Source organism: Fukomys damarensis, unplaced genomic scaffold, assembly GCF_012274545.1.
Source record: "Fukomys damarensis isolate Sample0158 unplaced genomic scaffold, DMR_v1.0_HiC HiC_scaffold_39, whole genome shotgun sequence".
In the NCBI taxonomy this organism is placed as follows: Eukaryota; Metazoa; Chordata; class Mammalia; order Rodentia; family Bathyergidae; genus Fukomys; species Fukomys damarensis.
The window spans coordinates 123970053-123991967 of NW_022900951.1; the positions used below are offsets into that span (position 1 = coordinate 123970053).

The window sequence follows — 21915 nt, forward strand, 5'->3', positions numbered from 1 at the left end:
TTTTAATCCTTATTTACACTTTTACTTTTTCACACCAGAGAAACTATTCAGTATTTACACATGTGTAACTTATTAACTACACTTAAGAGTATAGCCTCACTGTACATCCACTTAGCTATAAATCTCTAGTTTCTCATTTTTTATGGCTGAGTAGTATTCCATTTTATTTTAAAAAACCACATTGTCTTTATCCAGTCTCCAGTTGATGGGCAATTGGGCTGTTTCCAAGTTTTAGCTATTACAAACTGTGCTGCTATAAACATGGCTGACCATAGATCAATGTGGTATTATTCTTTTAATTCTTTTGAGAAGATACCCAGCAGAGGTATAGCTGGGTCAAATGGGACTTCAAATCCTAGTTATTAAGGTATCTCCATATTGAATATAACATTAATATGAGTCCATAAAAAATCAGGAGAAAGCACAAATGACATTAAAAAAAAAACTCTTCACATAACTAATGATAGAAAACTTCCCAAAAAGAGCAAGAGAACTTGACATACAGATAAGTTAGGCATATAGGATTCCAACTAGTTACAATAAAATAAAATCTACACTTAGACATATAATAATCAAACTCCTGGAAACTCAACACAAGTACAAAAGACTACATGCCATTAAAGTCAAAAGTTTTAATGCACAGCAGACAAAACATTAAAATATATAAAAAGTAGATTAACAAATATTACACATTTTTAGAGACAGCTACAAAACTCTGTAGAAAGATTCAGGCAAGAGGATTCTAATATGAATAGAGCAATACGTGGTAGTCATTGAAAATAAACAGAATGTGAAAAAATTCTCAATTTTCCTTAAATACTTTATAAGTCAGTGCCTTACACTTAATGGCCATAATGAAAAACAATTTAGGGCATGGCCTTGTGCTCCCTGAATTAACCTTGGAAAACAACAGAAGAGTAAAGTCTAGCAAACAAGCATGAGCAACTAAGTGTAAACCTCATGACATGAGAGGTCCCTGGAGTTTACATAGAGGAGAGCACGTGGGGGTCTGCACCCAGGCCTGCAGAGGAGGAGCATGACAGCCTGAGGCAGAAGAAAGCTGCAAACTCCCGCCTCTACTACAATGCACAGTGGGGGGCAGCGCCTCACTCCAGAGGTCTCCATGGCCAGGGGAAACACGAGGACAGCAGGAGAGTGGAGAGAGCACGGCTGCAGAGATTCTGCTAGTAACACCCTGTGCCCACCCTGGTGGATGACTGTCAAAACAACTGCTATTTACCAGGACGTAAAGAACGCAAGAGAAATGGAAAAGCAGATACAGCCCTGAATCATGCATAGTAGCCATAGTTATTCTATGATCAAATAAGAGTCTCCTCCCTTCTGCCCCAGGGAACCCTGGGAGTCAGATTCTCCCTGTGAGGGGAACATTCTCAGGTCCACGGAGGACGGGGCTGTAGGCTGTGCCAAGAACCAAAGTGAAGAGCTCTAGGAAGGACAGTGGTGACCTACAGGATACAGTTATTACCCTCCTGTCACACCCAGGCACAGTGACAGATGTCACAGCTGCCGACTGTCACCTCTTGGGACCAGAGAGATGGTCGTGTCCTGAGGTACGCACTTCAGGTGAGGGGAGTGGAGAGGGCCCCAGCTCTGGTAGGGGTCCAGGTCAAAGCTGAACTGCAAGTGCAAGCGCCCCACCTCAGAGTGTAATCAAACAACTCAAATATGCCATTTTGTCATTCCTGCACTGCCTAGGAGGATTTTCAAGTGGGACCACATTGCATTCAGGGGAGTTTGAGAGTCAGGTTCTTTGTCTAAGGTGAACAGATTCAGGTCCATAGAAGATGGGGATCCAGGCTTTGCTAGGAACCAAGAAAATGATCATTAGAGAGGATGGGAGGACAGGAAGACTCCCCTTCCACCTGTGCTATAGACCCCAGGCATGTTACTAGAATAAGGCTCTACTGAGGGTACTTCAATGGGTTAGAACTACAGGAGAGCCTGTTCTCAGGTTCAGGCTTCAGGTGAGAGTTAGAGTGGGCAGCGTTCATTTAGAGGGCATGGCGATGAGCTATTGATGGAGTAGCGGTGTCTTGACTCAGAAAAATTCCCCAAGCAGTCCAGATCTGCTTGTCCTCTCGTCAGCCCGGGACCTCGCAGAAGCCGATTTGTTAGAGCGAGCTTCAGCCTCAGAGGCCCCAGTGAGATAGAGCCTTGGACATTGAGGAACAGAATCAGGTCAATAGGAGACTGGGGTACAGATTCCACCAGAAAAGGATATGTTGATTCCTACAGGTACGGAGGAACCGGAAGAATTCCTTTCCGCTCATGCTGTCAGTTCTGGGAGACCCCATATAAGTTCCAGAGGGGAATACCATATCCACTGGCTGAGAGCGCTTTGGGTCAGAGCAAAGCGGAATTTCTGTTCTGAGCTGCGTGCTTCAGGTGAGGGGTACGGAGAGGGTCAGGCTCATTTAGAGGTCACAGTGAGGGGCTGTGGGGCGGGGAGAAGAAGCTCCATCCTGGGGAGAGCTTCTTTGAACAGTGTAGCTTCTCCGGGTGAGGTCTCCATTTTGCCTAAGGGGACACGGAGGCTTGTGAGGGGCCGGCCTCAGGAAGGAGGAGTAGAGAGAACTTGGGCTCATTTAAATCAAGTTAAATGCCTTGGGAAAGGTAAAGTAGTCTCTCCTTAGAGCGAGGGTCTCAACACATTCTTGAAAAGTCTTTGTTGACTGGCCGGCAGGAGCAGTGCGGAACTCGTAAGTAAGTGCGCCTTTCTTCCTCCCTGAGCCTAGAAAGGATAACAGAGGCTTGATCTGTGGACTAGCTTCACGTAAGAGGGGTTAGGGAGAGCCTGGGATCAGTTAGGTCCAGGTGAGGGGCTTTTGGTGGTTCTGAGAAATTCCCAGCCCCCAGAGACGATCTGAGAATGTTCTAGAAAAACCTCACTTGCCAGACCGCATATCACAGTGCGGAATTCTCCGGAGAGCACCCTCTTCCTATTCAGTAGGAACTGAGAATCAGAGCCTTTTTCTAAAGACCGCCGCTACAAGTAGGAGGAGCGAAGATCCTGGGGTCAGGTAGGTCAAGGAAGCCCTGTATCAGGGGAAAAAATGCCTCAGGGAAGCCCCCGCTTCTCCTCAGGGCACCAGGAGAGGAGGGTCAGAACCTAGTTGTGAGGACTGTGATTCAGGTAGGAGGAGCAAGAAGGGACCCGGGCTAAGTCAGATCAAGAAACAGCCCTGAGAGCACAGTGAGGAAGCCCCAAGCCAGGGAGAGGCTCCCTGAACAACCCAGGTCTGCCTCGGGTACAGCCCAGCACCTGATACGGGGCGATTTTCAGGACATCACCCTCTTTGGATCAGTGCACCATGAGAGGAAAGACAGAGGGTAGCTTTGCAACCTCTGCTTCAGGTCTAGGGAGCAGAGAGGACTGGGCTTAGCAAGGTGACGGAGAGAGGATGTGGGCCGCTGTTGCATTTTGACTTCAGTTTAGTGTGTGCTGAGTGATACGGGTCTAGGTTCAGTCTTCCCTATGTAGATAGCCAATTTTCCCACCACCAGTTGTCAGAGGCTGTCTTTCCTCCAGGGAAAGTACTTGGCCCCTTGTCAAAGATCAGGTAGCTGAGGTTGCTTGGCGTTGTTTTTGTGCCCTCTTTTCTGTTGCATCCATCCAGCAGTCTGTTTGTTGTCTTTTTTTTTTTTTTTTTTTTTTAATTGAGGATTGAACTCAGGACCTTGAGCTTGTGTGGCAGGCGGTGGCACCACTGAGCTAAATCCCGGACCCCCATGCTCTTTTAATTGCTACAGATTTGTACTTCAACTTGAGGTTCCAGATTGTGATGCCTCCCTTATTTCCTAGGATTATTTTTGCTATTCTAGGTGTCTTCTGGTTCCATGTGAATTTTAGGATTGTTTTCTATATTTCTGGAGGTATGCTATTGGTATTTTGATTGGGATTGCATTAAATTTGTATACTCATAATTTTGAACATATGACCATTTTGGCCAGTCTGTCTCTCCAGGAATGGGATATCTTGCAATTTTCTGCTGTCTACGTTTTTCGGAGTACTGTACTTTTCATCATAGAGGCCTTTCATTTCCCCAGTTAGGTTAATTCCTAAGTTTTGCATTTTTCTTGATACTCTTGTGAAGGATATTGTTTCTGTCATTTTCTCCTTGATGAGTTTATTAGTGGTGTAAAGGAATGCTTTTGATATTTGTGGGTTGATTTTGTGAAGTGCTAGGCTACTGAGTTTGGTTATTAATTTTGGAGTTTTTTAGTGGAGTTTTTGGGGTCTTCTAGATAAAGGATCACGTCATCTACAAAAAATGGTAATTTTATTTTCCTTTGTTATGAATTTGTCTTTAATTTCTTTCACTTTCCTGACTGTTCTGAATGAGATATTTATATTTATATCAAACAGGAACAGCAACAGTGGACATCCTTGTCTTTTTCTTTTTTGTAGGGGGAAAGCTTTCCAGTTTCAATCAATTTATATGAATTTGGCCATTGGTGTTTCATAGATGGCATTTATGAGACTGAAGTGTGGTTCTTCTATTATTTTTTTCAGGATTCTCATCATGGATGGACAGTTGATTTTGTCAATTATTTGTCAAGACAACAGTGCGTTCTTTTGTATGTTCTCCTGTTTGTGCTGTGTATTACATTTTTTATTTTTCCATGTCAAACCATCCCTACATCCCTGAAATAAATTATACTGGGTAATCATGTATGATATTCTGGAGGATTTGTTGCATTCTGTTTGCCGGTCTTTTAGTGATGATATTTGTATCTATCTATGTTCTTTAAAGTGATTGGGCTGCAGTTTTCTTTTATGGTTGTATCATTTTCTGGTTTGGGGATCTGGGTAATGCTTGTTTGTACTGTTTCTCTTTCAGTTTCATTCAGAGTTGAAGGAGCGTTACCCTTACATTTCTAAAGTTCCTGAAGAATTTGGCTCTGAATCCATTATCCATGGGGACTGAGCTTTTACATACATGAATTCTTCCACTTCATTGACTGATACTAGATTATTCAGAATTTTTGTCTTCTTGGTCATGTCTACTGGCCATGCTTCCAATACACTTTTTTAATCTCTTGGATTTCTGATTGAAATCTTTTCATGGACCATAATTCTTGGCTAAAATGTTCATTCATGCTTTGTAGAATTTTGTATTTTTAGCTCAGCTGGATTGTTATTGTGGTCTTCTGAAAGCTCCTTGATCATTTTAATTATACTTCCATTTTCTGTTTAGTTCCATATTCTGTGACTGAGCCAAGCACTCCTTTAATGTATTTCCTAACCTCCTCCATAATCCTTTCAAATGATTTGGCTGTGTAGCTTATGCTGCTCTCTTCCTTGATGCCCAGTGGATTAGCTTATGGGGAGTTGAAAGTTTGGGGAAGAATTTTCTGGCCTTCTGTTTTCATTTTTCTCTTTGTTTTGTTTTGTACTGAATTTTATGGTATTTATAGGGCAAAGACTTTGGTGCTTGTATGTAGATGTGTTTATTTAGTCTACTTTGCAGGGATGTCCTTTGGGCACAGCTAAGTATAGTCCTTTACTCTGTCCTAAAATCTGACCACCTTTGTTACTTTGGGAGAGGAGGATGCAGCATAATTGGGCCAAGTCCAAGTTGTCTGGGAATGTCTCCTGGTATTGTTAATAGGACAAATGTATTCTGAGTAGTGACATACAGAGATTGCCTATTAATGGCAACAATTATGTGACCTGCCAGTGTCAAACAAATCAGTTATAGTGGTATATCATCAGGGAACGTTGAGTATTAACGTACAAACACAGTCAAATAGATATCACTCTTAGCAATACAGTAGAATCCCACAATTCTACTGTAAACATTGCTACAAACCAGGTGTTGACATACAGCTAATACAGACTAAATGTGACAACTGTAGCTGCCCTGTTAGAAAAAAATTCAGCAGTAATTTTATAGAGTTAACTATATGAAGTTTAATAAAGCTTAATGATTATACTACCAAAATATAGTGTGCTAAGGAGGGGGATTGCAAAAAGAAAAATATGAAGGCTTAAACTGCAGGATATGAGGAAGAGAAAGAAGTAGGTGAAATGATCCTCTTAAGGGCTAGAAGGATGTTTATAGAATGAAGTAAAGGTAATGATAAAAATGATAAAAAAATTGATAACAAAAACAAGATCAAAGAAAAGAAATTATATAAAGAATAAAAACAAGGAAATATGAAAAGCAAAAAAAACAGTGAAAAGAGTTGAATAAAACATTAGAAAAACTTCTGGATCCATAGGGAAGGTGAGGATGCCTAGGGAGGTTGGTGGGACAAGGAGGCTTGCCTTCCATCCTGCTGTCGAACTCCAGACACAATGCTGGCTATGGGGTCCACAGACTCTGCCTCATAAGGTTACAGGGACAGTAGGGCCCATTGTGAGGTTCAGGCTGCAGGTGAGAGGAGTATAGAAGGCAGGGCTCAGTTAGGGGTCAAGGTTATGGGCCGTGGGGGGAATAAGGATGTCCCAACTCAGAGAGAGGGTCCCCAATCTCTCAAGATCTTCCTCTTGCTGACAAAGTGGGATGCATCTAGAACACCACATAACCCAGGAAGGGTCACTCTCAGGCTTAGTAATGAATCAGAGGTGCAGCTTAAAATGAAAATCGTCTATTTAGAAGAAGATGGAAAGGAAAGATGGGAGATAGCTACCCTGGGAGAGCAGAGTAAAGGACTAGGGAGTATCAGAAGTGAAATACCTGTGGATTTTTGTCCTCACTTCCTTTTCATTTGGGCCTAGTGATTTCCCCACCTGGAGGGGGCATCTTAGAATTTGTTGCCATCTGATTGATTCTCTGGCTGTCTTTGGTCTTCACCTGAGCACCTCTATGTATATTCTTTCTGGCCCTTTCATTTCTTCCTGTCCCTTTGTGAGGGGGAAGCGCCTTATAGAAAGGTAACTTAGAGTTACTGATTAAGGGGACACACGTGTTTTATACATTAAATGAGTCCTTAGTTGGCTGCTCCTCATCTCCACTGCATTTTATTAGGTGTGGTGGGGGCCCTGGTTACCCTGGCATTTCGTGTTCCTGGCTACACCCCTCTTTTGCCTGTCTTCTTTTCTCAATAAATTCTTACGTTGTGTTACCTGGCACCTCCCTGGGTCTGGTTTCTCTCTCTCTTTATCTTTGTCTTTTGAATTGCTGGAGTCTAACTGCAGAGGCAAAAGCTGCCTTTAGTAAGGTTTTTTATTTCTTTAGTCAAGCTTAGTGAGATCCTATTTTATCCTTCTTTCTGCCTATGACCCTCTGTCCCTACACCCTCTTGGCAGTCCTGGACCACACAGGGCCCGATTTATTAGAATGAGCTGCAGCCTCAGGGCCCCTGGGAGGTAGAGCCTTGGGCAGTGGGGAACAGAATCGGGTCCATAGAGGACTGGGGAACAGACTACCAGGAGCCAAGGTATTTATTCCTATGGAGGAGGGGTGCTTAGAGAATTCCTTTCCCCTCATGCTGTCAGCCCTGGAGACCCCACGTGCGCTGCCAGATTTGACATCCACTTGCTGCTTCTGCTTTGGGTCAGAGCAAGGGGAGGTCCTGTTCTGAGCTGTGTGCTTTTGGTGAGGTAGGAGAGAAGGTTGGGCTCAGTTAGGGGTCACGCTGAGAGGGTGTGAGTTGAGTGAGCAAGTCCCACTGCAAAAAGCAAGACCAGGAGCAATCCTGTTGTACCCTGCTTTTAGCCCTGTCCTTGTGTGAAGAATTCTCTAGTGAGGTCTTCATTTTACAGACTTTAAATTTAAATTTGCAATTAAATGGACCTGCTTGCTTCAGCAGGCATAGTATTCAGTCTTGGGCTGTAACAGAATAGGAGAGATGAGGCAAGTAATAATGTGCCAGAAGTATGTGGAATATTTCCAAGTAGGAAAACATTTCAGTGAACCTCCACACCGTTATCTGTACTGGCTGTCAGAATAAGAAGTGAAGAATACTGAATTCACAGAAGAGGATGGAGTTCCTTGGAACTCTCCAACATTTGTTGAATAGAGCTACAATTTTACAATGACCTCCACATTGGAAAGGGAGAAGTAAATTTATTACAGAAAATAAGAAAGCCCATGCATAAATTTCTATTAATTAAGAAAATATTTCTAGAACTAATAGTTGAGTTTAAATATGTCCTTGGTTATAATAATTATACATGTATTTCACACTAAAAATGGGGAACTGGTAATTAAAATTGAGCATGATGATTTAAAATAAGATTAGAAAATGTGAACGAAAAGTGATAAATCTGACAAAAGATGACTATCTGTATATTGAGAAATATAATATATTGGAAAGAAGAGATAACAAATATCAAAATATAGAGATAAGCCTTGATCAATACTCAGATGATTAACGCTATTATAATAACCAATTCTTCCCAAATAACTTGATACATTCAAAGGGCTAAAAATAGAAATTCTAACATTCATTCATAAAAAATGTAAAGCACCTAGAACAGCCAAAGAAAATCTGTAGAACAAAAATACAGGATATGCCCTACTTCATTTCTAGAATTATGCACCAACAACAAACAAGACAATGAAATAACTCTAGAAATATATCAGTGTAACAGAATGAAGTCCAGGAATAAATCCACCTGTATATACATATATAAACAACTAATTATGGAAAGATGAAAATGAAGATTAGAAGAGAGAAAGGATAGTCTCTAAAACAACTAGTTCTGGGGCTGGGGATTTAGCTCAGTGGTTCTGCCTCCTGCCTAGCAAATGCAACCTCCTGAGTTCGATCCCTGTTACAAAAAAAAAAAAAAAAAAAAAAAAAAAAGTTCTGAAACAATTGAATCCACACCTTGTTTTGCGATCTTGCATTTATCATCTATAGACTTCTGTTTTCTCACCTGAATGGTAGAGAAAATTTTTACTACATGAGGTTTAGTGATTCTTGTAGCTATAATATTGTGTAAGTTCCTTTAATGCTGAATACAAAATACTATCCCAGAGTTTCTGTAGATGCTGATGAATGAACCAGGGTGTATCCAGTCATGTGTAAAAACATGTCGATAGTTACTCATTATTATCCGTGTCATTTATGCTTCTTCTCTCAATTAAAATGTCTTCTATTGGGCCGGGGATGTAGCTCAGTGGTTCTGCCGCCTGCCTCGCAAGCCCAAGGACCCGAGTTCGATCCCTGGTACCAAAAAAAAAAAAAAAAAAAAAAAAAACTAGTTCTGAAACCATTGCATATCCACACCCAAAGAGTAAAGCTTGATCTATAATATGTCGGTATCTATTAATGCAGACATAGGTAATTCTTTATTGGATTTCTCATCCCTGGGACAAAACACCTGACAACCACAAGTGAAAGGAGGAGAGGTTTATTCTGGCTCACAGTTATCAGTCAAGAAGCAAAAAGAGAAGGGGAGAAAACACACCCTTCCAGTGTTGCTCCAAGTGACCCCTGCTTCATTCACCAGGCCCCTCCTCTAAATGGGATACTTTTGGGGGACATCTTAGATGTGCAGCATAAAAATTTTATCTCTACAGAGAGAAACAGAAATGGTAACACAGATATTTTGAAAAATTAGGTCATGTGATTGTGTCATCTATCATTTGAACCTTGGAAGATAGCAGGTTGGAAACTGACAGAGTATTTCTTTATTTTTCTCAAAATATAGTACTTCACTATTGATTAACATGTATAAATTATATGCATTAACGGGGGTTCAGTATAATATTTCATCATATAGATACAGCGCACACTCATCAAACCCAGCCTTGCTGTATCCACTCTTTCCCCACACCCTTCCCATTCTCTGGGAATCACTGTTTTACAACTGAATGATAATTCTTAAGCTTCCACATAGGAGAAAGAACAAGCAGCACTTGTCTTAATGTGCCTGGCATATTTCACTTAAAATAATGACCACTAATCTCAGCAACTATACTTTGTACAAAGATTAAAGTTTTGTTTTACAGCAGATAAATCATAGACGTATCTAAAAAATTAAGTAAAAAGAAGTCTAATAAAAATCATGCATTTTAAGACAACTGTAAAACTCTGTAGAAAGATTCAGGCAAAAGGATTCTGATAGAACAGTATGTCATATTCCTTGAAAAGTAACAGAATAAGGTAAAAACCTTAATTTCCTTTAAATTCCTTATGAAACAGTGCCTTGCCTATAAAGACCAAAATGAGAAACAGGTTAGGCTACTTTAACTCCTTAAAACAACAGAAGACAGAAGGAGTAAATCGCATCAAACACACATGAGCAACTAAGTGTAAACCTCACAACATGAGGAAGCCCTGGGGGAGGATGAAGACTGCTGACCTGGGACTGGAGATTGGATGGGGCAGGGAAGTTGAGGGTCTGCACCAAGGCCTGTATATCTGGCTCATGACAGCATGAGTTGGAAGAGAGTTTTAAACTCCTCCCTCTATAATAGTGCACAGTCTTAGGCAGCGCCTCATATCAGATTCCAGTGACCTACATGTAATAGCAGGACAGCAAGGAATTGAAGATAGCCAGGCTGCAGAGACTATACCAAAAAGCACCTGAGTCCATCCTGGTGGGTGAGGACTGGCTTTCAAAATAACTACTATTTAACAGAACTTAAAGAATGCAAGAAAAATAGAAAAAAGGTATAGCCGTGAATCATGCATAGTAGCCATAGTTATTCTATGATCAGATGAGTCTCCTCCCTTCTGCCCCAGGGAACCCTGGGAGTCAGATTCTTCATGAGAGGTGAATATTCTCGGGTCTGTGGAGGACAAGGGTCTAAGCTGTCTCAAAGTCAAAAGTGAACACTTCTAGGGAGGACAAATGTGACCCACAGAATTCAGTTATTCCACTCCTGACAGAGGGCAGGCACAACGATGCATGTGATGCCCGTTGAGTGCCGCCTCTTGGGGTCAGAGAGCTGTGATGGCCTTGTTCTGAGGTGCCCACTTCAGATGAGGGGAATGAAGAGGAACCCAGCTCTTTTAGTGGTGCAAGTGAAACCTGATGGGAGAATATGGAAGCACCATTTTAGAGAAAGTGCCACCAAACAATCTGGAAATATTGTTTTGTTATTCCTACAGCAAAAGGAATGATTTCCAAGTGAGATCACATTCTCACTCAGGGTACCTTGAGAGTCAGATTATTGATCCGAGGGGAACATATTCAGGTCCATAGAAAATAGGGTTCAAGATTTGCCAGGAGCCAAGGTGCTGACCCCTAGCGGGGTGGGGAGTTTAGAGACTCCTCTGACACCCCTGCTGTGAGACCCTAGCCGTGTTGCTGGATCTAGGGTCCACTGGCTGCCTCATTCAGTTACAGCAACAGGAGGGCCTGTTATAAGGTTCAGGCTTCAGGTGAGAGGAGTAGTGTGGGCAGGGATCAATGTGACTGTCTATAGAGGAAGTAAGGACCTCCCAACTCAGAGAGAGGGCCTCCAAACTTTCAGATCTTCCTCTCCTCAGCCTTGGACCACGCAGGGGCTGATTTGTTAGAATGAGCTGCAGCCTCAGGGGATCCAGGAAATAGCACTTAAGACAATGGGGAACAGGGTTAGGTCCATTCAGAATTGGGTACAGGCTCTGCCAAAACCCAAGGTGTTGATCCCTAGAGAGGAGTGAGGGGCCTGGAGAATTTCTTTCTGCTCCTCCTGTCAGCCATGAGAAAATGTGCATGTTGCTATATATGACATCCATTCACTGTTTCCACTTTGTGTCAGAGCTATGAGAGGTCCTGTTCTGAGCTGCACACTTCAGGTGAGGACAGCATAAAGGGCTGGGCTCACTAAGGGGTCAGGTTGAGGGGTTGGGGGAAAGTGAGAAAGCCCCACTCCATGGAGTGCAATCTGAAAGAATCCAGATGTACCCAATTGTTAGCCCTACATTCTGGGAAGAATTCCCTGGTGAGGGTTCTTTTTTGCTTCAGGGGATCCACAGTATAGCATCAGACCCTTGTTCTCTGGTCCTGGCTCCAGAAGGAAAGAGTGCAGAGGACCTAGGTTTATTCAGTCAAGATGAAAACTGGAAGACTGACACCAGAGAGTGGTCTCAGAACATTCTAGAAAATCCTCTTCCCTGTCCTTCAGCAAGAAGTACAGAAATCTCTGGCAAGGAGGCTCTCTTTGTTCTCCCTGGGCCCTGAGAGGATATCAGAGCCTTGCTCCGAGGACTGAACTTAAAGTGATAGGAGCAGCGAGACCCTGGGATCAGTTAGGTCCAAGTGAGAGGCTTTTAGTGGTACTGAGGAGTGCCTACCTCTGAAGATGATCTCAGAATGTTCTAGAAAAAACTCACTTGACCTGCTCACAGCACAGAATTCTCATCAGATTGCCTCCTTTCTCCTTAGTAGGAACTGAAAGTCAGAGCCTTTTTCTAAGGACTGTGCTTCAGGTGGCAGGAACAGAAGGCCTGGGGTCAGGTAGGTCAAAGGAGCCCCGCATTAGGGGAGAAAATATCTGAGGGGAGTAACCCTTTCACCTCAGGGAGCTGGGGGAGGAGGATGAGAACCTAGCTCTGAGGACTGTGATTCAGGTGGGAGGAGCTGAGAGGACCTGGGCTAAGTTAGGTCAAGATGAGGCCCTGAGGGCAGAGTAACAAAGCCCCAAGCCAGGGAGAGGCTCCCCAAACAATCCAGATCTGCCTTTGTTACAGCCCAGAACCTGGGGGGCAAAAATTTTCAGTACATCTCCCCCTTTGTATCAGGGCAGCAGAAGAGGACATAACCTTGCTCTGAAACCTCTGCTTCCAGGTCTGGGGAGCAGAGAGGACGGGGTTTAGCTGGGTCACAGCAAGAGGATATGGGCCACTGCAGAAGCCTCAGCTCACAGCTTCCCCAGAAATCTAGAACCACCTCTGCTGTGCACACACAGAGTAGACATGACCCGCTCCACATGGGGCAGATATGATAGGATGAGCCCCGGGCCCATGGCCGTCACAGGAGACCCTGGGCATCAGGGCCTTGTTCTGAGCTCTGCCCTTCAGGTGGACTGAGAAGATAGGACCCCAGATTGCTTAGTTTAAATTCAGGGCCTTTAATTGAGAGGAAGACCCCATCTGAGGTTGAGAGTGTGAAAATAACCCATATCTGTTTCTCTTGACAGCCTTGCACCCACTGTGCAGTGGAGAATTCTCAGGTGAGCGCCTCATTTTATTTCTGGTACCCCTGGAACTCAGAGCCTGGTTCTGAAGGGCTGTTTAAGGTAAGAGCAGGAGGTATAATCTGGGCTCATCTAGGTCAAGTTGAGGGTCTGTGGGGTAAGTGTGGGAGCCCTAAGCGAGATAGCAGACCCCCCCCCCAAGTAATCCGTAGCTGCCTGTGCTGTCAGTCCTGTTCCTGGGACACTTTACTCTCACTCCTCATGCCCATGCTTTCTGCCTTAGAAATCCCTGAGTGTCAGACACTTTGTCCAAGGGGGAGCACAGTGGGCTGACAGGGGGTCCTGGTGTTGGAAGAGACCAAGGTGAGGTCTGAGGGAGACCTGAGGGGACAGTTCCTTTTTAAAATTCCTGTCAGCCCTGTGAAGGTATAGGTGGGACAACCACTGACTTCTGCCTCTGTTGTCATAGAGTGAGGGGAGGGCCTGGTTCTGATGTCTGTCCTTCATGGGAAAGGAACAGAAAGAACCTGTTCCCGCTCCAGGTGAGGTCCTGCAGGGGGTGAGGAAACCCCAGGCCAGAAAGACTGCCTCTGAATGATGCAGATTCATTTTTGTTGCTCATCATGGACTCCGTGGGGTAGGCTTGTAAGAATGATTCCATTTGCTCATAATCTCTTTGGTCTCCTTTTTCAGAGTAGTGTAGTTTTCATTGTAGAGGTCTTTAACTTCCTTGGTTAGGGTAATTACTACTTATTATTATCATTATTTTTTTTTGGTGCTGCTATTGTGAAAGGTACTGTTTCTCTCATTTCTTTCTCTGTGAGTTTATTACTGGTGTACAGGGAGGCTTTTGATTTGTGTATATTGACTTTGTAATCTGCTATGCTACTGAATTTGGATATGAATTCTAGGAGTTTTTGGTGGAGTTTTTAGGGTGTTCTATATAGAGAATCACATCATCTCCAAATGATAATTTAATTCTTCCTTTCCTTTACATATGTATTTAATTTCTCTCACATGATTGTTCTAATATGTTGAGAATTATATTGAACAAGAGTGGTAACAATGGACATCCTTGTCTTGTTCCTGATTTTAGAAGGAAAGGCTTCTGCTTCTCCCCTTTTAATATGAATTTGGTCATTGGTTTGTCATAGATGATTTTTATGAGACTGAGATGAGGTTCTTCTATAACTGTTATCTTCAGGATTCTCATAATGAATGGATATTGGATTTTGTCAAATATTTGTTCTGCCTCTATTGAGATGGTCATGTACTTCTTGTCCTTGTTTCTGTTGGGCACTGTACTATATGTTTGATTTGGGCCTGGTGAACCTTCCCTATATTGCTGGAACAAATTCTACTTGGTCATTATATGTGATCGTCTGGATGATTTGGTGCATTCTGTTTGCTGGTACTTTATTGAGGATTTTTGCATCTGTGTTCATTAAAAGGATTGGCCCTTTGTCTCCCTGGTCTCAGGGAGGAGGGCCTCGCTGTGAGGATCTTCAGCAGGTCACAGGAGCAGACACGTCCTGTCAGCAAAGGGAGCAGCTCAGGATCTGCAGGGAATCGAGGAGAGGAACTTGGGGGAGGACTGAAGGTGTTTTTATTGGTAAGTGTTTGTATGTATAATGATACATTCATCGTGGGGAACAGGTACAAGTACATGACCCATGTTCATTCCTTTTCATCCCATTCCCCTCTCCTCAGTTGCTTCCTATAATGTGTTTAGAGTACATAATGATCACATTCCTCATAGGGACTTGGTCCATGTGAAAACTTCACAATTTCCCATTTGTATGTCACCCCCCCACTTCCCCAATCTCTCCATCTCTTGATTTCCTCTTGTATGATAAGGATCAATCCACTATTTGCTATTATCTACATCTCATTTTGCTCTTTGTTTGTAGTTTTGGTTTCTCACTTAAGAAAAACCATGTGACATTTAAGCTTGGTGCCTGATTTTGTTCTCTCAGTATTATACTTTGGGGTACATCCATTTTTCTACAAATGACTAGCTTATCATGGCAGAGTAGTAATCCATTGTACATAAATATCACATTTTCTTTATTCATTCACCTGTTTGATGGACATATAGGCTTCTTTAAATATTTAGCTATTAATTGTGCTACTATGAACATGGATATGAATATATTTCTGCATTATGATATCTTTAATCCTCTCAAGAAGATACAAGAAAGCAGAATATCTGAGTTGAATGTAAGTTCTAGTGTTACTTTACTCAATAATCTGCAACTGATTTCCATAGTATTTGTCCCAGTTAATACCCCCACAAGCAATGAATAAGGTTTCCTCTCCACTCCCCCCTCAGGCTCACCAGCATTTGCTATTGTTTGAATTCTTGAAGATAGCCATTCTTTCTGTGGTGAGATGAAATCTTATTGTTCTTTTAATTTGCATTTTTTGAATGGCCAGCAGTGTTTAACATTTTTTCATGTATTTATTGGCCATTTGTACTTCATCGAGTGTCACTCATTTCAGAAGACAAGGTCTTGATTGGATATTTCAATTTTGGAGCCCTAATTTTTTTGGGATATTTATTAGAGATACTCATCCATTGTCTGAGAAGTACCTGCCAAATTTTTTCCATTCTGAAGGTTGTCTCTTCACTCTATTGATTGTTTCCTTTGCTGTGCTGATGTTTTAAAAATTGATATAATCTCATGTGTTGATTCTTGATATTATTTAGTGTGTACTTGGGTTTCTGTTCATTAAGACTTTTCCTATGCCTGTGTCTTTCAGAGTGTTACCTATTTTGGTTTTCAGCAGACAGCTTCTGTTTTAATATTTTTATGTTTGATGCATTTTGATTCTAGTTTAGTGCATGGTGAGAGATATCGGTCCAGGTTCAATCTTTGGCATGTGGGTATTCAGTTTTCACAGCATTATTTGTTAAGGAGGCTCTCTTTCCTCCAGGGAAAGTATTTCACCTGTTTATCAAAGATAATGTAGCTGAGTTTGCTTGGTGTTGTTTGTGTACCTTCTACTCTGTTCCATTGATCTGCAAGACTGCTTTTTGTCAGTACCATGCTGTTTTCATCACTGTAGATTCGTAATTTAACTTGAGGTCTGGTACTGTGATACCTCCAGGTTTGCTACAGTTGTCCAGGTTTGCTTTTGCTATTCTAGGTCCCTTCTGATTCCGTATGAATTTTAGAATTGTTTTCTCTAGTGCTGTGAGGAATGCTATCGATATTTTCATTGGGATTGTGCTAAATCTGTATAGAAGTTTGGAAGTATGACCACTTTAACTATGTTGGTTCTGCATTTTCAGGAACAGGAAACTTCTTTCCATTTTTTGACACCCTCTTTTATCTCCTTTCTTACAGTACTCTTAATTTTCACTGTAGATAGAGGCCTTCACCTCCTTTGTTATGTTGATTCCTATGTATTTCATTTTTCATGTTGCTAATGTGACAGGTATTATTTCTCTTGTTTTTTGCTTGGAATGTTTATTACTGGTGTGCAGGAGCAGTATTGATTCTTGCATGTTGACTTTGTAATCTGCCTCGCTACTGAATTTGGTTATTAATCCTAAGAGTGCTTTTGTGGTGTTTTGGGGGTCTTCAATGTAGAGGATCATGTCAACTGTGAATAAGGATAGTTTAATTCTCCTTTCCTATACACGTGCCTTTCATTTCTTTCTCTTGTCTGATTTCTCTGGTTAATGTGTTTAGAATTGTGTTTAACAGGAGTGATGATAGCAGACATCCTAGTCTTCTTTCTGATTTTAGAGGAAAAGCTTTCAGCCTTGCTACCATTTAATATGAATTTGGCCATTGGTTTGTCATAGATGTTTTTAACAGATTGAAATTTGGTACTTCTATATCTAATTTGTTCAGGACTTCTTTTTAATGATTGGATGGTGGGTTTTTTCAAATCTTTCTTTTTCTATTGAATATTTTTGCATTTTTCTCCTTAGTTCTGTCTAAGCAGTATATTACATTTTAATTTGAGCATGTTAAACTATCCCTGCATCCTTGGAAAGGATTCTAATTGGTCTTGATGACTTAGTGCATTGTATTTGCTGATATCTTATTGAGAATTTTAGCATGTATGTTCATTAAAGAGAATGGCCCATTGTTATCTTTATTGATTGGATCTTTTTCTGCTTTTGCTATCAGGGTAATGCTTGCTTCCAGGAATATTTTTAGGAATACTGCTTCTCTTTCAATTTTGTTGAAGACTTTGAGGAGTAATGCCATTAGATCTTATCTAAAGTTCTTGTAGAATTCGGCACTGAATTCTTCTGTACCTTGACTATTCTTAGTTGCTAGGTTTTTTAAATGTATAAATGCTTCAACTTCATTGGTTGTTTTTTAATTATTTAGAATTTTTATGTGTTGCAGTTTGCTTCCGATACAGACATTTTCAATATAATATTTAATTTCCAAGATTTCTGATTAAAACTTTTTCATGGACTGAAATTCTGTGATAAATTGTTCATTTGTGTTTTGTATCATTTGGCTTAGCTCAGCTAGCTTTTTATTAATGTTTTCAGAAATCTCCTTGATCAGTTTGGTTAATTACTTGTATTTTCTGTTTAATTATATCTTCTGTGATTCCACCAAGGTTCTCTTTTCTGTTTTTTCTCACCTTCACTATTAAGATTCTGAGCAATTAAACATGTGGCTTATGCTTTTCTTCCACTTGGATTGGATTTGGGGGAATTGGAAATTTTGAGAGGCACTCTGACCTTATCTTCTCATGTTTCGTGAGTGTGTGTGTGTGTGTGTGTGTGTGTGTGTGTGTGTGTGTTGAAGTTTGTGGCATTGACCGTGGAAAGACGGTTACTACTAGAGATCTGCTTAGTTAGTTAGCTTTTTAAGTGATATAGTTTGGGCATAGCTAACTACTCCTTTTCCTCTACCCTAAAATCTGACCACCTCTGTTAATTTGGGATTAGGAGGATGCAGTTCAATTGGCTCAACACCAAGAGCTCTAGGAATGTATCCTGAAACTGTTATTTGAGTGGTAATTTGGGAATTATAATGCAGAGAAAACCTATTAATTGTAACATTTATATGACCCCAGCAATGTCATCCAAATCAGCTGCAGAAGTATTATGGGGCACAAATTGGACATTAAAATACAAATAGAAGCAACAATGTACCATGATTAACTACAGAGACTAGAAATCTACTGTAAAAGTGTAAACATGAATACAGCCCTGGTTTTGACATACAGCTCATATGTACTAACTATAAGAGCTAGAGCGCCACTATTTTTAGAAAAGCATTCAACAGTCATTTCATAGTGTTAACTTTCTTTATAAAGTTTAATAAAGCTTCATATTTATACGATTAAAAATATAGGGATCTGGGAAAGGGAGAATTCAAGACAAAAAATATGAAAGGTCAAACTATATGATGTGAGGATAAAGAAGTGGGGTGAAGTATACTATTACGGACTAGAAGGATCTTTATAGAATTAGGCAAAGGTAACAGAAAAAAACTGATGAGAAATAGAAGATAACAGAAAAAGAAATTATATGGGTAATAAAATAAAGGAAGATTAAAAGTAAAGGATAGTGAAAAAAGATATGAAAAAAGGATAACAAAAACATTCTGAATTTAAATGAACAATTTCATTCCAGAATCCAGAATTTTGGAGTCTGGCAATTCTCGATTTTGTCAGATGCTCCTCTGCTTTTCTCAGGTTGTAGCTGTGTCCCAGTCAAGAGGTTTCCCTGCTCACACTGGTACAGAAGGAAGGCAGCCAGAACCCACATCAGTGTTGGATACAGTGCTGGAAAAGGTAAGGATTCCAATAACTAAGCCAAGACTTTCCAATCCAGAGCAACTTAGTCTGGGCATGGCCTCTGACCAAGGAGGGCATGCCATGTGCCCTTCCTAGCTGAGCTCAAGCCTGTCATGGTGTGTCTCTCTCGATCCTCCCCCACCCAGGGATGTTTCATGAGACTGTCTCTCATCCAGTCATTGTGGGAGGGTAATTCTGGGAACCCTGAAGTACAGCTGTCCCGTGGCTGTTCTGAGTCCCCAGTTCAAACATCCAACCCTTTCCTGAAATGGAACCCAAACCCATGCACTCTCCAAAGATATGGCAGGCACCTCCACAAGAGTCCCTTACCCACTGCTTGCTGTGTAAGGACTTGGTGGGAGCAGAGCTCCACGGAACCCCTCCCTGCCTTTACTCTATTGGACTTCCTGGAGTCCCTAGATTTCACTTTGGTCCTACAGATGTAATCCCTTTCCCACAAGACAGGGGCCAGACAGAAATGAATTGTATTCTTTTCTGCATTGTAGTCTGTCTTTTTACTTCTCTGTACTTTTTACTTTTCACATCATTTCCTTCTGGATTCCTGGGGACCTGCTTGACTTTTTGTTACTTTGTTTTTCTTTACTTTTTCCCCAAGATAATATCCTCCATACTCTGAGTTCTTTCTCAATCTTGGATAGGGTAAATTGTTATTGCTCACTACTCTGCTATTTCCCAGCACTGAAGATTTATGAGGTAAGCCACACCTACACAAAGAAGTGATCTCACAGAGCCTGGCTTCTCCTGTTATCAGCCAGGAGTTCTCCATGAGGGGAGCTGCACAGGAATTCCTTTCAGTTCTGCTAAGTGGTTATAGTTGGGAGCACTGAGGGAGGTGAGGACCTTGGTCCAAGGGGTAACCACAAGTCAGCAGAGGGAGCAACATATGGTTAGGAAATGTGGGACCCTAAGAACTGACAGACCCAAGCTATGGCCTCTTTCTTAAGATTGAGGGAGCCTGCTTTCCAGAAATAACAGACTCAAAGAGTCTACTTGCCCCCTGGGTCTGCCTTCAGAGGCCCTAAGAGGCATGCGCGCTTCGAACTTAGGCAGGAAGTTGGGGAGCCATCAGGGTGATAAGAGCAGGTATGGACAGAAGGAAGATGGAGAAACTACAGAATCACATAGGGGTTACCTTACTTATCATCTCATTGCTCAGACACAATATATGATAACTGCAAATCAATGGAGGAAAAATTGATTTTGGCTCATAATTTATAGAGGTTTCAGTCCATAGTCCTCCATCTCCAAGGCATAACAGTAGAGTAGAAGGGCCTTGTAGGAGGAAAGATATGTATCCCAAGTCCTACAGAAAGCAGAGCGGGGAGAGGGGAGCAAGGAACAAAAACTTAACCTGCTCTGTCTCACCCAGAGACCCTCCTCTTCCTAAAAGGCCCCATGACGTAGCAGTATCTCAGCTGTAAGGCCCATAATCCATTCATCTTCTAAAGGTTCTGCCCATGATCCCATGGGACTTTAGGACAAAATCTAAATTAAACCATAACAGGGATACTGAATCACAAGAGAAATGGGCACAAGTGCTTCTGTCAGAACTGAAGCCCCCATGAAAGGGTGACATGATGGGAATCTGGCTCACTTCTTTTGAAAATCCTGGAGATTTCAGGGAGGTGCGGGACTCAATCTCAGATGGTACCTGTAGGTTGACACAGGGAACTCTACCTGGTCGAAAGAGTCAAGGGTGCCAGGATCTGACAAGAGGCAAGTTGAGGAACTGAAAAGAAGAATGACAATAACACTGCTCAGAACACAGATGTTCAGTCCTCTGCAGGCATCGTTCCTGAGCCCTGGGTCATGTGGGGAAACCGGGGAAGGGCTGTCAGGCTGAGAATACTGCTAGTTCTGCAACATTGATCTCAGAGAGCTGAAGACCTTAGTATAGAGTACTGGGCTTGAGGCAGCAGCAGTAGGATGCCAGCATCTACCAAGGGTCTAGATGAGGTAGACAGAATCCACCTGTTCCACACCCTCAATCTGCTGCCTTATACCCTCAGTCAGACCCAGAGAACACAGGTGTACTGACTTCCCCTCACTGTCAAGTGTCTCACATTGATAGGGCTGAGGTTTAATGAAAGTAGCCCCAGGTAATCCCAGGGAGAATCTCAGATCTCACAATTCATCAAGATAAGGATGGATCAAGTTCCTGTTCCTAGGCCACATTGACCCCAATTAATTGCTCTACCTCCAGCTGCAACCCCAGGCAGCGATGGCCCTGTATATTTCTCCTTTACTGCCTTTTGTTCCCCATCAGGCAGCAAGACACAGTTTTTCTAAGCTTTCCTCAGGCTGTAAAGGGCTGGGGTCCAGGCCCTGCCCAAGACAGTTGGGGGCCCTGAGTGAGCAGAAAGGGGACCATTCACCCAGAGGAGTGAAGACCTCACAAGGCAAGCCAGCCCCTACCATGAGGGCTGGGACACAGGGACTCTGCATGATGTCTGCAGCCTGACGAGCCCTCCATGTCTTTTACAGGAGCTCAGGAGGGGAAGGTCTTGGTCTGAGGCAGCAGCCACAGATCACACGGGACACCAGGCCCAGGAGTCAAGGTAAGGGATGTGAACGGAAATGTGTACCTAGGAGTCTACCTGCCCAAGGACAGAGGGAATCCTCTTTCCCAGGTCCCACAAGCCCTACTGTCTGCCCCAGAGCTTTCTCTGCGGTTAAACTGCAGCCCGAGGAACAGTCAGACTTCCTGTCTTGGTTCTGAGGACAGTGCCTCTAGGAAAGAACCCTGTGAACACCACCCAAAGAGAAGACCTATAATGGGCCTTTCTGTGAGCTGACAGAGTACTCTTGTCAGGTGAGAACATTCAGTGTCCTTCTCTCCCTCAGGCATCTGACTCTTCATCACCAAGCTCTCGCTCTCCCCAAAGAATCTCAGAACTTCTTCAGAGGACACAGCGCAGCAAGCTTGGAGGAGGCCATCTTGTGCAAAGAGGCGCACGGGGCCTGGCAGGACTGCAGGTTTTGAAGCCCGTGAGAGAAGAAGTAGTAACTTCCTCTGACTCCTCATCCTCCAGTACTTAAACCCCTGCTACATCAAGAAAAGCGGGTA

At 42.4% G+C, this 21915-nt stretch overlaps 1 protein-coding gene across 1 annotated transcript; it reads left to right on the forward strand.

Moving 5' to 3' along the window:
- The first annotated feature begins 10827 nt into the window (after window positions 1–10827).
- On the forward strand, window positions 10828–21842 carry LOC104848160. The gene is made up of 7 exons (XM_019204517.1): window positions 10828–10990; window positions 12296–12367; window positions 13050–13082; window positions 14498–14658; window positions 18726–18824; window positions 21333–21406; window positions 21693–21842. The coding sequence occupies exons 1-7, from the start codon at window positions 10828–10830 to the stop codon at window positions 21829–21831; spliced, it is 741 nt and encodes a 246-aa protein (XP_019060062.1). The 3' UTR covers window positions 21832–21842.
- Window positions 21843–21915: the final 73 nt, after the last annotated feature.